At 42.2% G+C, this 16570-nt stretch overlaps 1 protein-coding gene across 1 annotated transcript; it reads left to right on the top strand.

The window, feature by feature from the left end:
* Nucleotides 1–5092: 5092 nt before the first annotated feature.
* LOC139368371 (inositol 1,4,5-triphosphate receptor associated 2) lies at nt 5093–16434 on the top strand. Its single transcript, XM_071107155.1, has 14 exons — nt 5093–5141; nt 5260–5344; nt 5458–5536; nt 6970–7042; nt 7294–7321; nt 7598–7738; nt 8060–8191; nt 8441–8582; nt 8814–8857; nt 9053–9112; nt 9195–9361; nt 10070–10219; nt 12682–12780; nt 16173–16434. The coding sequence occupies exons 2-14, from the start codon at nt 5315–5317 to the stop codon at nt 16315–16317; spliced, it is 1290 nt and encodes a 429-aa protein (XP_070963256.1). The 5' UTR covers nt 5093–5141; nt 5260–5314; the 3' UTR covers nt 16318–16434.
* Nucleotides 16435–16570: the final 136 nt, after the last annotated feature.

Below are 16570 nucleotides of genomic sequence, written 5' to 3'. Positions count from 1 at the left end.
TTCGGGGAGTGGCTGTGTCTAACCTGCTTCGGGGAGTGGCCGTGTCTAACCTGCTTCGGGGAGTGGCCGTGTCTAACCTGCTTCGGGGAGTGGCCGTGTCTAACCTGCTTCGGGGAGTGGCCGTGTCTAACCTGCTTCGGGGAGTGGCCGTGTCTAACCTGCTTCGGGGAGTGGCCGTGTCTAACCTGCTTCGGGGTTTGATGACTACCACTGTATACTGTTTTGGCTTCAGTATAAATGTTGAACACACACACACACACACACACCAGTAACCAAGTTTGACTTGAAGCCAATAAAGTTTGTTTACACAAGCAGCCCAAATTTGATGTGTTGACCGATCTGATTTTGAAAAGATGTGAATTGGTAAAAACAACATCCCTATTGGGCTGCCTGTCTAAATACAGCCATTGCTGGCTTCATGTCACACTTGGTCATTGGGTTGATTGTTTGAAACTTTTCATACTAAAGCCACAATCCTATAGTGGTTGTCATCAAAACAGCTTGGTGTGGATGACTTGCACGTTTTCAAGTGTTTTGTATTGTGAAAGTGAATCACTTCGAATACATACAGTTAAATGGTTCTGTAGCTCCAGCCAGCAAGGGTTTGATGGATTCTCTCGGTTGTTGCTCTCTTCATGGGGGGGCTACCAGTGCCCTCCATGCTCTGTGGGTGTTCCAGCGACGGTCAGACCCGGACCGCTGCATCCACACTTGTCTCGACACTTTGCCGGGCAGAAATATGCCGAAACGATGGTAAATTGGAGAAATGCGGTGATAGAAAAAGTTACCAATTGTCATACTTCAGTAAAAGTAATGCCTTAACAGAAAATGACTCATGTGAAAATCACCCAATAAAATAGAGTAAAAATATTTGGTTTTAAATATACTTATGTAAAGAAAGTCAATGTATTTAGTAAAAGTACAGAATTTCAAATTCCCTATATTAAGCAAACCAGTTGGCACCATTTAAAAAATAATTCTGGACTGCCAGGGTCACAACATCACTCAGACATAATTTACAAACAAAGCGTTTGTGTTTAGTGAGTCAGCCAGATCAGAGGCAGTAGGGATGACAAGGGCTGTCCTCATAAGTGCATGAATTGGAGCTTTTCCCTGTCCTGCTAGCCATTCAAAATGTAACCAGTACTTTTGGGTGTCAGGGAAAATGTATGGAGTAAAAAGTACACTGTTTTCTTTTGGAATGTAAGTGAAGTAAAAGTAGTCAAATATTAACAGTGAAGTTCAGATATCCCCAAAAATGACTTAAGTAAAAATACACCACTGGAGAAATTACATGTCAGTTTGTTCCATTAAATCTTAATGCACATGTGAACAGCATTGAGTAGGCCTATAGCTAATATTTTCATTGTAGCTGTACACAAAACTATAGTATACTGTTTTACATTCACAACGAACAATCACCCTTAGCTATGGTCTTCTCCTCAGCAAACCAGTCGCCTTCCAACTGAGCCTTTTATCCTTCCTCCACCTCGTACTTTACAGGACCAGTGATCTCCTTCTGCTAGAATGTCTCAGGCAGGGGGAGCCTGCTCTGATTGTCCAGCTCCTGGGAGTCCCTGGCCCCTCATCACACCCCAGTGCAGAGACAGACTGAGGGGACTATGCAATCTTCTGAGGGGTGGTGTTACGGACTGCACCTCAAATCACATTGGCTGATGCCAAATATGTATATAATAATAATAATAATACATAAATAACGTTTTTCAAGGACCTGAAGTTGCTTTACAATAAAACACAAACAACCAGAGATCAAAGCAACGGCAGACTAAACAGCAGTTAGAAAAAAGACAAAACAGAGAAGGGGGTACCAGTATAAGTGAATATGTACTGTATGTCACAAATCCAATCCAATTCTATTTGTCACATGAGGATCTGAGGACCCATGCCAAATCATTCAGCCTCCTGAGGGGGAATAGGTTTTGTCATGCCCTCTTCACAACTGTCTTAGTGTGTTTGGACTATGAAAGTTTGTTGGTGATGTGGACACCAAGGAACTTGAAGCTCTCAACCTGTTCCACTACAGCCCCGTTGATGAGAATGGGGGCATGATCGGTCCTCCTATTCCTGTAGTCCACAATCATCTCCTTTGTCTGGATCACGTTGAGAGAGGTTGTTGTCCTGGCACCGTACTGCCAGGTCTCTGACCTGCTCCCTATAGGCTGTCTCGTCGTTGTCGGTGATCAGGCCTACCACTCTTGAATCATCGGCAAACTTGATGATGGTGTTGGAGTCTTGCTTGGCCTTGCAGTCATGGGTGAACAGGGAGTACAGGAGGGGACTGAGCACGCACCCCAGAGGGGCACCTGTTTTGAGGATCAGCGTGGCGGATGTGTTGTTACCTACCCTTACCACCTGGGGGCGGGCGTCAGGAAGTCCAGGACTCAGTTGCAGAGGGAGGTGTTTAGTCCCAGGGTCCTTAGCTTAGTGATGAGCTTTGAAGGGACTATGGTGTTGAACGCTGAGCTGTAGTCAATGAATAGCATTCTCAAATAGGTTTTCCTTTTGTCCAGATGAGAAAGGGCAGTGTTGAGAGCAATAGAGATTATTCTGTGGATCTATTGGGGTGGTATGCAAATTGGAGTAGGTCTAGGGTTTCTAGGATAATGGTGTTGATGTGAGCCTTGACCAGCCTTTCGAACCACAGAGACTATGGTGGTCTGCTTGAAACATGTTGGTATTACAGACAGGTTGAAAATATCAGTGAAGACACTTGCCAGTTGGTCTGCGCATCCTCGGAGTACACATCCTCTATGTTTGAGGTGCTGTCCCTCCTGTGTCAGACTACTTCTCCCATACTGTTTCCCCTGGCATGTCTTTTCCCTCTCTGAACCCGCCTCACACTGTCTAGTCACAGCTGTAACGTCGCTATAAAATCGCTACTCCAGGCCTACCTGCCTCGGTTCTCTGTCATTTTTATTAGGTACACCAATCTAGAAACGGGTCAGACCCCCTTAGCCTTCAGAACAACCTGAATTCTTTGGGGCATGGAAACATTGCTCAATTGGTATTACACCACCCAGCCTGTACCGTTGACACCAAATAGGATGGGGACATGGACTCATGCTGCTTACGCCAAATCCTGACTCTGCCACCAGCATGACGCAACAGGAACCAGGATTCGTGGGACAAGGCAATGTTTTTCCAGTACTCAGTTGTCCAGTGTGATCACGTGCCCACTGGAGCTGCTTCTTTTTGTTTTTAGCTATGAGTGGAACCCGGTGTGTTTGTCTGTTGCAATAGCACATCCGTGACAAGGACTGCCGAGTTGTGCATTCCGAGATGCCATTCTGCACACCACTGTCGTACTGCACAGTTATTGGCCTGTTTGTGGCCCGCCTGTTAGCTTGCCTGATTCTTGCCATTTTCCTTCGACCTATCATCAATGAGCTGTTTTTGATCTCAGGACTGCCGCTGACTGTGTTTTTTGTTTGTCGCTCCATTCTCGGTAAACCCTAGACACTGTCGTCCGTGAAAAGCCCAGAAGGCCAGACGTTTCTGAGATACTGGAACCTGCACGCCCGGCCCGATTTGCACATTTCAATCGAACAGTAACTGAATGCCTCGATGCCCGTTTTCCTGCTTTATATAGCAAGTCACGTCCACGTGACTCACTGTCTGTAGGAGAAAACCATTTTTGTGATTGGGGTGGTGTACCTAATAAACTATATATGTATATAGACATACAGTACCAGTCAAAACACCTACTCATTCCAGGGTTTTTCTTTATTTTTTACTAGTTTCTACATTGTAGAATAATAGTGAAGACATCAAAACTATGAAATTACACATATGGAATCATGTAGTAACCCAAAAAAGTGTTAAACAAGCTAAATCTATTTTATATTTGAGATTCTTCAAAGTCGCCATACTTTGCCTTTATGACACTTTTGCACAAAGAGAGAGGGAGAGGTGTCAGTCACTAAACCTTGAGTCCCCTGTGCTCGTGTCTGAGTCACCAATGGTCGAATCACAAGTACCTATGGCAGAAGTGCTCGAGTCCTGGTCCATGTCTCAGTCACTGGGTCCACATTAACTCAAAATAAAGTTATTTACACAGTCGGATATATTGTAGTGGCAAGAGGAATTTAGTCAATAAATTGTTTGGTATCCCTTTTCCTTTCTTTCTGTGCCGACAAATGGTCATGTTAAAAGGGCCATGTTCGTTGCAAAACGTTCTCGAATGTTGCATATAGAAATTCCATGAATGTCAGAGAGGCATGTTTACTCTACATGTCAGAGAGGCATGTTTGTTTTACATAGCATATATCTATCTGAACGTTCCTAGACATTGCATCCTACTGAACGCTCCCCAGGTTGTTAGCTATAGCCTTCCAATGCATGATAGAAAGAAAAAAACATAGCGCCTGTATTATGGGTCATATCTTTTGAACGGTAATCTCTCTAGCCGTTTTGCTACAGAACCTGGATATAAAATGCAGTGGGGAAAGTGGAAGGGTTGAGCGAGACAAAAAATTCAAGGACCGCCTACTTTTCAATACTCAAGGTAGAGAAAAACATAGCTTGACTGTTGTTTTATCATTAAACTCAATGCTGCTATTGTTTTTAATTTCGTAAAGCAACTTGTGTTTCTTAACCAGACAAAGGGTAACTAACTAGAAGGCTGGTGGTGACTGGTTAGCTACGGGTAAGCAAGAGAGTTGCCAGTGTGATGTGCATAATCGGAAGTGGAGCCAGGGTGAAGCCTGTCTGCCCAACAACATATCATACTCATTTGAGTGTCTTGGATTTACATTTACTATGTTACTATGTTACTATGTTTACTATGTTAGTCTATGAGACCAGGCTGCAATGCCCACACTCATTGCTTGCTCTCCTGTAGCTCCCCAGCTGACAGCCCTGATTGTTTGTTTTTACGTAACAACACACACACGCCTAAGCAGTGATGGTGTGAGTTGACACGCACGCGCACGCGCACGCACGCACGCACACACACACACACACACACACACTGAGCTGGTTTAGGTAGCACCTAATAGGTACTGTACTTATCCTGGTCTACTTCCCTGACTGAGGATCTCATAATAGGATTACTGACGTCCTGAGTGTAGTCCTCTGAGACTGACAGAGCGAGTGAAGAGATCAATGGAGTAAGACAGATGGTAAGGAATTCTACTCTCTTTTTTTTCTCTCAGAATGATATGCAGATATGCAGTCTTGTTCTTGCCTTCTTGATTATTTGACATGTAGTCTACTTTCTTACTTTGGCTTTGGTCCAAGGGACAGGGAGCAGTTGTCTTTGGTCCCCATTCTCCAGTAGCATCGTTCTGCTGCTATGGTGCCGATCCATGCTATGCACCCTCAGGTGAGTCAGAGCATCTCTCTTCTGGCTATACAAACCCTCTGCTAATGATTCAGACTGTACCTAATACAGTGGGCTCATATTGTCCAAGTGAGTCAGGGTTTCTATTCTTCCAGCCTGATGAGGGGACACCTAAACAAAGTGACCAGCCGACCAAGATGCTAATCGTGCTAGACAGTGAGGACAGTGAGGAAGGTATAGTACCTTAGTGTGCCCTCTCTAGCAATAACAGAGTCATTATGTCATTGTTGTTGTTGGGCGGATATCATGTGTGCAATTATCAAAGAATACTTTTTGTGAAAAAGGATGGAGTGTTTTTGTAAAAACAGCGACGTGATATGAATGATAGTTTGAGCTCTATTGGGGACCATCCTAATGTTGTATCACTGTGAAGCGCAAGGCTCTGATCTGACGTGAAGAATAACTTGGCATGTTGGTGTCTTTCATACAGAGGCCAGTTAGGAAGAATAACTTGGCATGTTGGTGTCTTTCATACAGAGGCCAGTTAGGAAGAATAACTTGACATGTTGGTGTCTTTCATACAGAGGCCAGTTAGGAAGAATAACTTGACATGTTGGTGTCTTTCATACAGAGGCCAGTTAGGAAGAATAACTTGACATGTTGGTGTCTTTCATACAGAGGCCAGTTAGGAAGAATAACTTGACATGTTGGTGTCTTTCATACAGAGGCCAGTTAGGAAGAATAACTTGACACGTTGATGTCTTTCATACAGAGGCCAGTTAGGAAGAATAACTTGACATGTTGGTGTCTTTCATACAGAGGCCAGTTAGGAAGAATAACTTGACATGTTGGTGTCTTTCATACAGAGGCCAGTTAGGAAGAATAACTTGACACGTTGATGTCTTTCATACAGAGGCCAGTTAGGAAGAATAACTTGACACGTTGATGTCTTTCATACAGAGGCCAGTTAGGAAGAATAACTTGGCATGTTGGTGTCTTTCATACAGAGGCCAGTTAGGAAGAATAACTTGGCATGTTGGTGTCTTTCATACAGAGGCCAGTTAGGAAGAATAACTTGGCATGTTGGTGTCTTTCATACAGAGGCCAGTTAGGAAGAATAACTTGACATGTTGGTGTCTTTCATACAGAGGCCAGTTAGGAAGAATAACTTGACACGTTGATGTCTTTCATACAGAGGCCAGTTAGGAAGAATAACTTGGCATGTTGGTGTCTTTCATACAGAGGCCAGTTAGGAAGAATAACTTGACATGTTGGTGTCTTTCATACAGAGGCCAGTTAGGAAGAATAACTTGACATGTTGGTGTCTTTCATACAGAGGCCAGTTAGGAAGAATAACTTGGCATGTTGGTGTCTTTCATACAGAGGCCAGTTAGGAAGAATAACTTGACATGTTGGTGTCTTTCATACAGAGGCCAGTTAGGAAGAATAACTTGACACGTTGGTGTCTTTCATACAGAGGCCAGTTAGGAAGAATAACTTGACACGTTGATGTCTTTCATACAGAGGCCAGTTAGGAAGAATAACTTGACATGTTGATGTCTTTCATACAGAGGCCAGTTAGGAAGAATAACTTGACACGTTGATGTCTTTCATACAGAGGCCAGTTAGGAAGAATAACTTGACATGTTGGTGTCTTTCATTCATAGAGTCCATTGAAGAGCAGCAGCCGGTTACGCCATGGAATGACCTGTGTATTATAGATCGCGTAGGCTTCACCAGGTGAGGTTTTATCCTCTGTGTGACTGACGATAACCATCACTATATTGGTAAGGATCAAGAACAGATCGTCTCATCCCTAATCCACTTGTTGTTAAAGTGTTCAAGTCCTGTAATTGCCCCAGATATGTGTTTGGTAATGTGTTTGGTTGTCTTGAGCTGGTTCATTGGGCATCTCTCTTTCTCTTTCTTACTCTGTGTCTCTCTCCCTCTCTCCCTCTCCATCTGTCTGTCCCTCCCTCCCTTTATCACAGTGCTAAGATGTCAGAAGAACAAGTGGAGGTAAGGCAATCCGTCAGTAGTTCTCATTAACATGATGTTATGATGCATTGCAATCATAGGGATACACCTTGTGTGGGTATTGTGCGTACTATCGGATTCCCCCAACCCCAGTCCCCCCTTATGATGTTGTATGGTAAGCCCGTAACACATTCGTTTCCCATTAAGGATCTATACAATTCTATTCTAATTTATTAGATTATTTTGTATTCTACTGTATTGTATTCTATTCTACTATATTATCTTCTATTCCGTTCTATTCCATTCTATTCTATCCAGAATGCATTCTCCCAGATTGCGCTGGCCTTTCGTAGTGACCAGTACACCCTGAAGCAGAGGCTGCAGGCAGAGGAGCATGCTAGGAACCTGGCTGAGGAGAACATCCAGCTGGAGCTGATGAGAGGCCGGGAGACACTGGAGGTATTGGAGGAGGAGGGTGGATGGGGTCACTGCAATGAAGAAAGAGAAGTATTGGACGTTTCCCCTCTAGCCTGTTCCACTCACCAATCTCTGAGACCCTTAATCATAATAAATTATGTTTGAGCCAGAGTGAAAGTGTGAGTTAGTACCTATGAGTTAGTACCTATGAGTTAATATTCATTCGAAAAAATTAGATACTATGACAAGCGTCAGCAGCACTACTGTGGGGGGGGGTAGGTATAAGGCCTACAGCATACAATGTGTGTATTGTGTATGAGGGTGTTTGTAACATAATTTTGACTTGTCTCACTGTGTTGTCAGACTCTAAAGGCTCTGTGTCTGGACAGTATACGCAGTAAGATCCTCCAGAGACTAGAGCTGTGTCTGGATATACTGGGAGGAACAGTGGAGAGAATTTCCAACACAGCAGAGGTGTTGGGAGCTGTACATCAGGTAGTCTCTCTCACACAGACATTACTGTACAGTCTATCTAGCTCAAGACTTTGATTATGGATTGGATCAGCTACACATTATACCCCAATGACTGAATCAATGGGGAAGGACACAATCATCACACTCGTCACTGATACTTTGAGACTTGAGTAGAATGAAGCTGCTATTCTTTGTGGTTCAATACATGTTTATATACTCTGCCTACACATACCGTATACATACTCAATGTAGCTGTACTCTGTATGGTAGGAGGCTCGTGTGAGTCGAGCGGTGGAGCTGATGGTGAGCCACGTTGACAACCTGAAGAGGCGTAATGAGAGAGACACAGAGCTGGACGAGACCAAGAAACTCAACAGGAAAATCCTCCGTAGGAACTACAGCGACCCTAGAGGTAAGTACCACCAGTGTAACTGTCTGGGTTCAAACTCTGATGTCTCGCACGCCACAAGACTGTGTTAGCCCGCTGAGCTAAAGCTTAGACCTAGATTTCAGGTCTAGGTTGTCGATGAGGTTACTTATCACGTAAGCATGGTTCACTGAACCATCATCGGTCTACCTGAATATGGCTTGGTATGTGATAGGCACAGATGCTGTTATCTGACTGGTGTATCTCTCGCTGCAGATGAAGAAGAGTTCAGGCAGAAGGACAATAAAACCTCTCAGCAGGTAGGAGCACTTCCCTGTCTTCATTCAGAGGATATTAAGAATTTGTTCTTAACTCACTTGCCTAGTTAAATAAAGGTAAAATAAAAATAAAATAAAAATAGATTCACTATGTGTAACATTGTGTCATAATTGTTTTTATCTTGTTTTAACCTCCAATCCCTTTCCTACCTTTCTTCCTTCCTCTCGTTCTTCTAGTTGCACATTGGTGCAAGTCGTCGAAGGGTCAGCATAGCAGTGATCAACAAACAAGCCCAGGTCTGCGCAGTTCAAGTCCTTCCTCTCCAAAGACATGCACGCACCCACGCCCACCAACTATCTGCCTATTCTTTTGCCCCAGGAAAAGAGAAAATTGGAAAGAGGGCTGCAGAAGTCATTCTCATTAGATCATGGGATAGGCAAGAAGTCACTCTCAACCCCATCTCCATCAATGGACTCCATCACAGAGTCCAACCCTTCAGTCATGGTCAAGACAGAAGAGATGGATGTTCCCTTCCTGGATGGCAGGTAATGTAGGTGTAAAGGACTTCACGCTGCTTGCTTAGCGAGTACCACTTCCTCCCGATTCAGCCCATACCTGGCGCAAACTCGGGACCTCTGCCTCACAAACACACATGAACGTCCTCCCTCAAGCATATTAGCCTGATCCCGCCACCTCAAAAGCTAGCAATGAGGTGACGCAAGCGGGACACTTCAGGCATCCCCATGTGCTACATAGGAATATACAGTATCTACATGCAAGGGTTAAAGGAAATTAGAATTTACTTCAATTATCTCGCTGTAATTTTCATTTAATTTGATTAAAATTCCAAGTCAGTCTTTGAATTCAGAGAATTCAATTCCATTCAATTCCAATGTTAGGTCAAATCCAAGAATTCAATTCCCAATTCAATATTATCCCCAACAATTCCACAAATTCAAATGTAATTCCGTCAGGCTTTCAGGCTGATCAAGTCACCGTTCAGACAGCCTAGCTATACCGGAAATGAAATATAGAAATACACGTTGAAATGATTTAAAACAAATACTATAGTCAATGTTTGATGCATTAATTCCATTACCTGGGATATGTAGACATACTAAATTCCAATTCAATTCCAAAGATGAAATGTTTCTCCACTTCATGAGTGAATTCAAGAATTTAATTGAAATTTCAAATTAAATTGGAATTGACCCTAACCCTGGCACCAACCAAAACTTTTTTGCTGATTCAAGACCACATGAAGCCCCTGATGATAACAAACAAGCAGTCGCTGCTGATGTCCAGTCACCACCTGAACCAGACCCCACACCAGTCTATACAGCACCCTGTCCCACTCTCACACACAAGCCAAACGAAGTGGACACCAAGAAAAACAGCATGAGGTACAGTATAGAATTTACACATAAATAACATTTCCTGTAGCCAATACGACACCTTATTTATATGCAAGGGGAAGTCCTCAGGACTAAATTATACTGAACAAAAATATAAACGCAACATGTAAAGTATTGGACCCATGTTAAAAGATCCCAGAAATGTTCCATACGCACAATTGTTGTGCCCAAATTTGTTTACATCCCTGTTAGTGAGCGTTTCTTCTTTGCCAAGATAATCCATACACCTGACAGATGTGGCATATCAAGAAGCTTTATATGATTAAACAGCATGATCATTAAAAACAAAGGCGACTCTCGAATGTGCAGTTTTGTCACACAACACAATACACACGTTTTGAGGGAGCGTGCAACTGGCATGCTGACTGCAGGAATGTCCATCAGAGCCGTTGCTAGTGAATTGAATGTTAATTTCTCTACCTTAAGCCACCTCCAACATCATTTTAGAGAATTTGGCAGTACGTCCAACTGGCCTCACAACCTAAGACCACGTGTATGGCGCCGTGTGGCCGATCAGTTTGCTGATATCAACCTTGTGAACAGAGTGCCCCATGGTGGCAGTGGGGCTATGGTATGGGCAGGCATAAACTACGGACAACAAACACGACGGCAATTTGAATGAACAGAAATACAGTAATGAGATCCTGTGGCCCATTGTCATGCCATTCATCTGCCGCCATCACCTTATGTTTCAGCATGATAAATACACAACCCCATGTCGCAAGGATCTGAACACAATTCCTGGAAGCTGAACATGTCCCAGTTTTTCCATGGCTTGCATACTCACCAGACATTTCAGCAATTGAGCATGTTTAGGATGTTCTGGATAGATGTGTACGACAGCCTGTTCCAGTTACCGCCAATATTCAGCAACTTTGCACAGCCGTTGAAGAGGAATGGGACAACATTCCACAGATCCCAATCAACAGCCTGATCTACTCTATGCAAAGGAGATGAGTCAAAGATACTGACTGGTTTTTCGATCCATGTCCCTACCTCAAAAAAAAAAGAAAGGTTTCTGTGACTAACAGATGCATATCCCAGTCATGTGATATCCATAGATTAGGGCTTAATGAATTTATTTCGATTTACTTTTTGACTTATATGAACTGTAACTCAGTAAAGTCTTTGAAATTGTTGCATAAAACACCGGTTCTTTGCGTCAGGGAGTGGAGCAAAACTAGATTTTATTTCACAATAGGACTCGTAAAAAGCTTAGGCCTCGATCACAACGACAGCGTCATTGCATTTTGGTTCACCAGAAGTACATTCATGAGTCAAACTGTATGCATAGACGGCTTGACAGAAATGGTAGCAGAATGTGAATGTTGAACTTTTGTTGCACATACATCCAGATGATGCTGCATCACATTTTGCCCAATGACACTTTAAGTGTGATCAAGGTGTTAGATTTTGACAATATCTTCAGGGCCTAGCGCTCAGCACAGTGTCTGCTGACAAACAAATCATAAACTCAGCAAAACAAGAAACGTCCCTTTTCCTGTCTTTCAAAGATAATTCGTAAAAATCCAAATAACTTCACAGATCTTCATTGTAAAGGGTTTAAACACTGTTTTCCATGCTTGTTCAATGAACCATAAACAATTCATTAACATGCATCTGTGGAACGGTCGTTAAGACACTAACAGCTTACAGACGGTAGGCAATTAAGGTCACAGTTATGACAACTTAGGACACTAAAGAGGCCTTTCTACTGACTCTGAAAACACCAAAAGAAAGATGCCCAGGGTTAGTCACATGTCTGTAGAACTTGTTCAGTTTATGTCTCATTTGTTGAATCTTGTTATGTTCATACAAATATTTACACGTTACGTTTGCTGAAAATAAACGCAGTTGACAGTGAGAGGATGTTTCCTTTTTTACTGAGTTTGGTTATTGCAACAATCATTGTCTGATTATTCAATAATCACGTTGAAGTCTCATAATATTCCAATATTCCGAATACTCCGATAATGTTCCAATCCTCTGGCCAACACACAATAAATACACACCAAACCAATATCGAGGAAGGCGTGCCAAGGGAGGAGAACAGCTACCAGCGAAGAGGGGCACGCCTTGCCATAGACGGTTACAATTTGGGTCACAGTAGAATTTAGATTACACCACAGCCACTGCCCCCGTCCTCCCAAGGCACACCAGCCTGTACAATCGTGAAAGGATCCCTCAAAACAAAGGGTAAAGCACAGCTTTTATAACTGGGCATGGCAGCCGTGCCATTAATTGACAATTGCCTACACCTGGCCCTGAGAGGGACAGCATTTTAACACATCAACAGTTAGACCCTGTTATACACATGTTCAGAGGTACAATAATAACACGACAATGGCGCAATAACACAACAAGGAATTGGCTAAACAAGGGCCTTTGTTGTTGTATTCTAACATGGCATGTTGTGTCTGTGAAAGTTCACCTTTGGATACTCTAATAAGGTGCAGACATAAAGGCAAGGCTGCGCTGGAGAGGACGGAGAGGAGGATAGGGAACAGAGAGAAAACTATGACACACACCGACCAATGCATCACCGGAACGTAAGTCACTTATAATCAAATCAAATCAAATTGTATTTGTCACGTGCGCCCGAATACAACAGGTATATCACTGTAGACCTTACAGTGATATACATACTTACAAGCCCTTAAAAACTTCTTTGGGATAGGGGGCAGTATTTTCACGTCCAGATGCCTGTTACTCAGGCCCAGAAGCTAGGATATGCATATGCGTGATAGTATTTGATACAAAACACTCTAACGTTTCTAAAAATGTTAAAATAATGTCTGTGAGTATAACAGAACTGATTTGGCAGGCGAAACCCCGAGCACAATCCATCCAAGGAATTTTTTGTTGTTGAGGTCATTGTGTTTTCCAATGCTTTTCTATGGGAAACCTGATTTATAAGGGCCCAGATTGCAGTTCATATGGCTTCCACTAGATGTCAACAGTCTTTAGAAATTGTTTGATGTTTTTCTTTTGAGAAATGAAGAAATAGTCCTATTCTTTCCATGTGTCCCTCAGATGGACTCAGTCTTTTGGTGTGCGTGAACAGGGGTGCGCTCCTCTTTATTTTCCTCCGGTATTGGAAACCATTTATTCCGTTTTAAATTTTATTGATTATTTACATTTTAGGGTACCTGAGGTTGGATTAGAAAAGTTGTTTGAAATGTTTGGACCAAGTTTACAAGTAACTTATTAGATACTTTGTAGCCATGTTGGGCGAGTTGGAACCGGTGTATTTCTGAAACAAACGCGCCAAATAAATTGACATTTTTGGGATATAAAGAAGGAATTTATCGAAAAAAAACGACCATTCATTGTGTCACTGAGGCATTTGTGCCTCAAAGTAAAGGCATTTATTATACCCTTATTTCTGACTTTCGTGTCACATTAGCCTGGTTGAAAAATGGTTTTCATGTTTTTGTATGCGGGGCGCTGTCCTCAGATAATCGCATGGTGTGCTTTCGCCGTAAAGCCTTTTTGAAATCTGACACAGCGGCTGGATTAACAAGAAGTTGAGCTTTATTTTGATGTACAGTGCCTTGCGAAAGTATTCGGCCCCCTTCAACTTTGCGACCTTTTGCCACATTTCAGGCTTCAAACATAAAGATATAAAACTGTATTTTTTTGTGAAGAATCAACAACAAGTGGGACACAATCATGAAGTGGAACGACATTTATTGGATATTTCAAACTTTTTTAACAAATCAAAAACTGAAAAATTGGGCGTGCAAAATTATTCAGCCCCTTTACTTTCAGTGCAGCAAACTCTCTCCAGAAGTTCAGTGAGGATCTCTGAATGATCCAATGTTGACCTAAATGACTAATGATGATAAATACAATCCACCTGTGTGTAATCAAGTCTCCGTATAAATGCAACTGCACTGTGATAGTCTCAGAGGTCCGTTAAAAGCGCAGAGAGCATCATGAAGAACAAGGAACACACCAGGCAGGTCCGAGATACTGTTGTGAAGAAGTTTAAAGCCGGATTTGGATACAAAAAGATTTCCCAAGCTTTAAACATCCCAAGGAGCACTGTGCAAGCGATAATATTGAAATGGAAGGAGTATCAGACCACTGCAAATCTACCAAGACCTGGCCGTCCCTCTAAACTTTCAGCTCATACAAGGAGAAGACTGATCAGAGATGCAGCCAAGAGGCCCATGATCACTCTGGATGAACTGCAGAGATCTACAGCTGAGGTGGGAGACTCTGTCCATAGGACAACAATCAGTCGTATATTGCACAAATCTGGCCTTTATGGAAGAGTGGCAAGAAGAAAGCCATTTCTTAAAGATATCCATAAAAAGTTTGCCACAAGCCACCTGGGAGACACACCAAACATGTGGAAGAAGGTGCTCTGGTCAGATGAAACCAAAATTGAACTTTTTGGCAACAATGCAAAACGTTATGTTTGGCGTAAAAGCAACACAGCTGAACACACCATCCCCACTGTCAAACATGGTGGTGGCAGCATCATGGTTTGGGCCTGCCTTTCTTCAGCAGGGACAGGGAATATGGTTCAAATTGATGGGAAGATGGATGGAGCCAAATACAGGACCATTCTGGAAGAAAACCTGATGGATTCTGCAAAAGACCTGAGACTGGGACGGAGATTTGTCTTCCAACAAGACAATGATCCAAAACATAAAGCAAAATCTACAATGGAATGGTTCAAAAATAAACATATCCAGGTGTTAGAATGGCCAAGTCAAAGTCCAGACCTGAATCCAATCGAGAATCTGTGGAAAGAACTGAAAACTGCTGTTCACAAATGCTCTCCATCCAACCTCACTGAGCTCGAGCTGTTTTGCAAGGAGGAATGGGAAAAAATGTCAGTCTCTCGATGTGCAAAACTGATACAGACATACCCCAAGTGACTTACAGCTGTAATCGCAGCAAAAGGTGGCGCTACAAAGTATTAACTTAAGGGGGCTGAATAATTTTGCACGCCCAATTTTTCAGTTTTTGATTTGTTAAAAAAGTTTGAAATATCCAATAAATGCCGTTCCACTTCATGATTGTGTCCCACTTGTTGTTGATTCTTCACAAAAAAATACAGTTTTATATCTTTATGTTTGAAGCCTGAAATGTGGCAAAAGGTCACAAAGTTTAAGGGGGCCGAATACTTTCGCAAGGCACTGTATTACATTTGTATTTATATGAATGTTAAATATTTATATTTCTGTAGTTTGAATTTGGCACTCTGCAATTTCACTGGAGGTTGTCAAATCTAATGGGATTCGAGCGTTAAGGGATCCCTTTTAACCATCAATGCAGTTTTAAGACAAAGTAAAAAATAGATAAGTAAAACATTATTTAAAAATGTAAGTGCAGCAGTAAAATAACAATGGCGAGGCTATATACAGGGGGTACCGGTACAAATCAAATCAAATGTATTTGTCACATACACATGGTTAGCAGATGTTAATGCGAGTGTAGCGAAATGCTTGTGCTTCTAATTCCGACAATGCAATAATAACCAACGAGTAATCTAACCTAACAATTCCAAAACTACTACCTTATACACACAAGTGTAAAGGGATAAAGAATATGTACATAAAGATATATGAATGAGTGATGGTACAGAACGGCATAGGCAAGATGCAGTAGATGGTATCGAGTATAGTAATAACATATGAGATGAGTAATATAGGGTATGTAAACAAAGTGGCATAGTTTAAAGTGGCTAGTGATACATGTATTACATAAAGATGCAGTAGATGATAGAGTACAGTATGTACATATATATATGAGATGACTAATGTAGGGTATGTAAACATTATATTAAGTAGCATTGTAAGTCAATGTGTGGGGGGGCTATACTTTGACTTTCTCTGATGTCACTACTATGGAAGTATATTGCAATTCAACATTTATTCTTCCATACCTTATTGCCATGACAGTGACACCCAGCCTCTCTTTTTAGGTGTGGCCCTATGTGCAGAGAGCGCTCCCTGGCCCCCTGGATGTGGCACTGCCGCTGGGTTGTCCTCAGTGTGTATCTGGTAGTGCTCTGCTGTGTGATACTACTGATCATCCTTTTCTGGCTCGGTCCTGAACGTCTGCTGTGAGCTGATGAGATTTAACACAAACACTTCCTGAAGGAGACAGACAAAGCACTTCCTGGTTCTGACCTGGCTTCTGATTGGTCATTGAACAGCTTCACCCAATAGACATTCCTGAAAGAATCACGTCTCAATTCTGTGATTAATCCATTTAAGTAGGACAATGTCACTGTTTTCTTTTTTGTGTGCAAACTTTCACATGGTGAGTTTTAAAATATGTTAATGATATTGTTATTATGATATTTTATATTGACTAGAA

Source organism: Oncorhynchus clarkii, chromosome 16 (assembly GCF_045791955.1).
Source record: "Oncorhynchus clarkii lewisi isolate Uvic-CL-2024 chromosome 16, UVic_Ocla_1.0, whole genome shotgun sequence".
NCBI lineage: Eukaryota > Metazoa > Chordata > Actinopteri > Salmoniformes > Salmonidae > Oncorhynchus > Oncorhynchus clarkii.
This window is presented reverse-complemented; position numbering and strand designations above follow the sequence as displayed.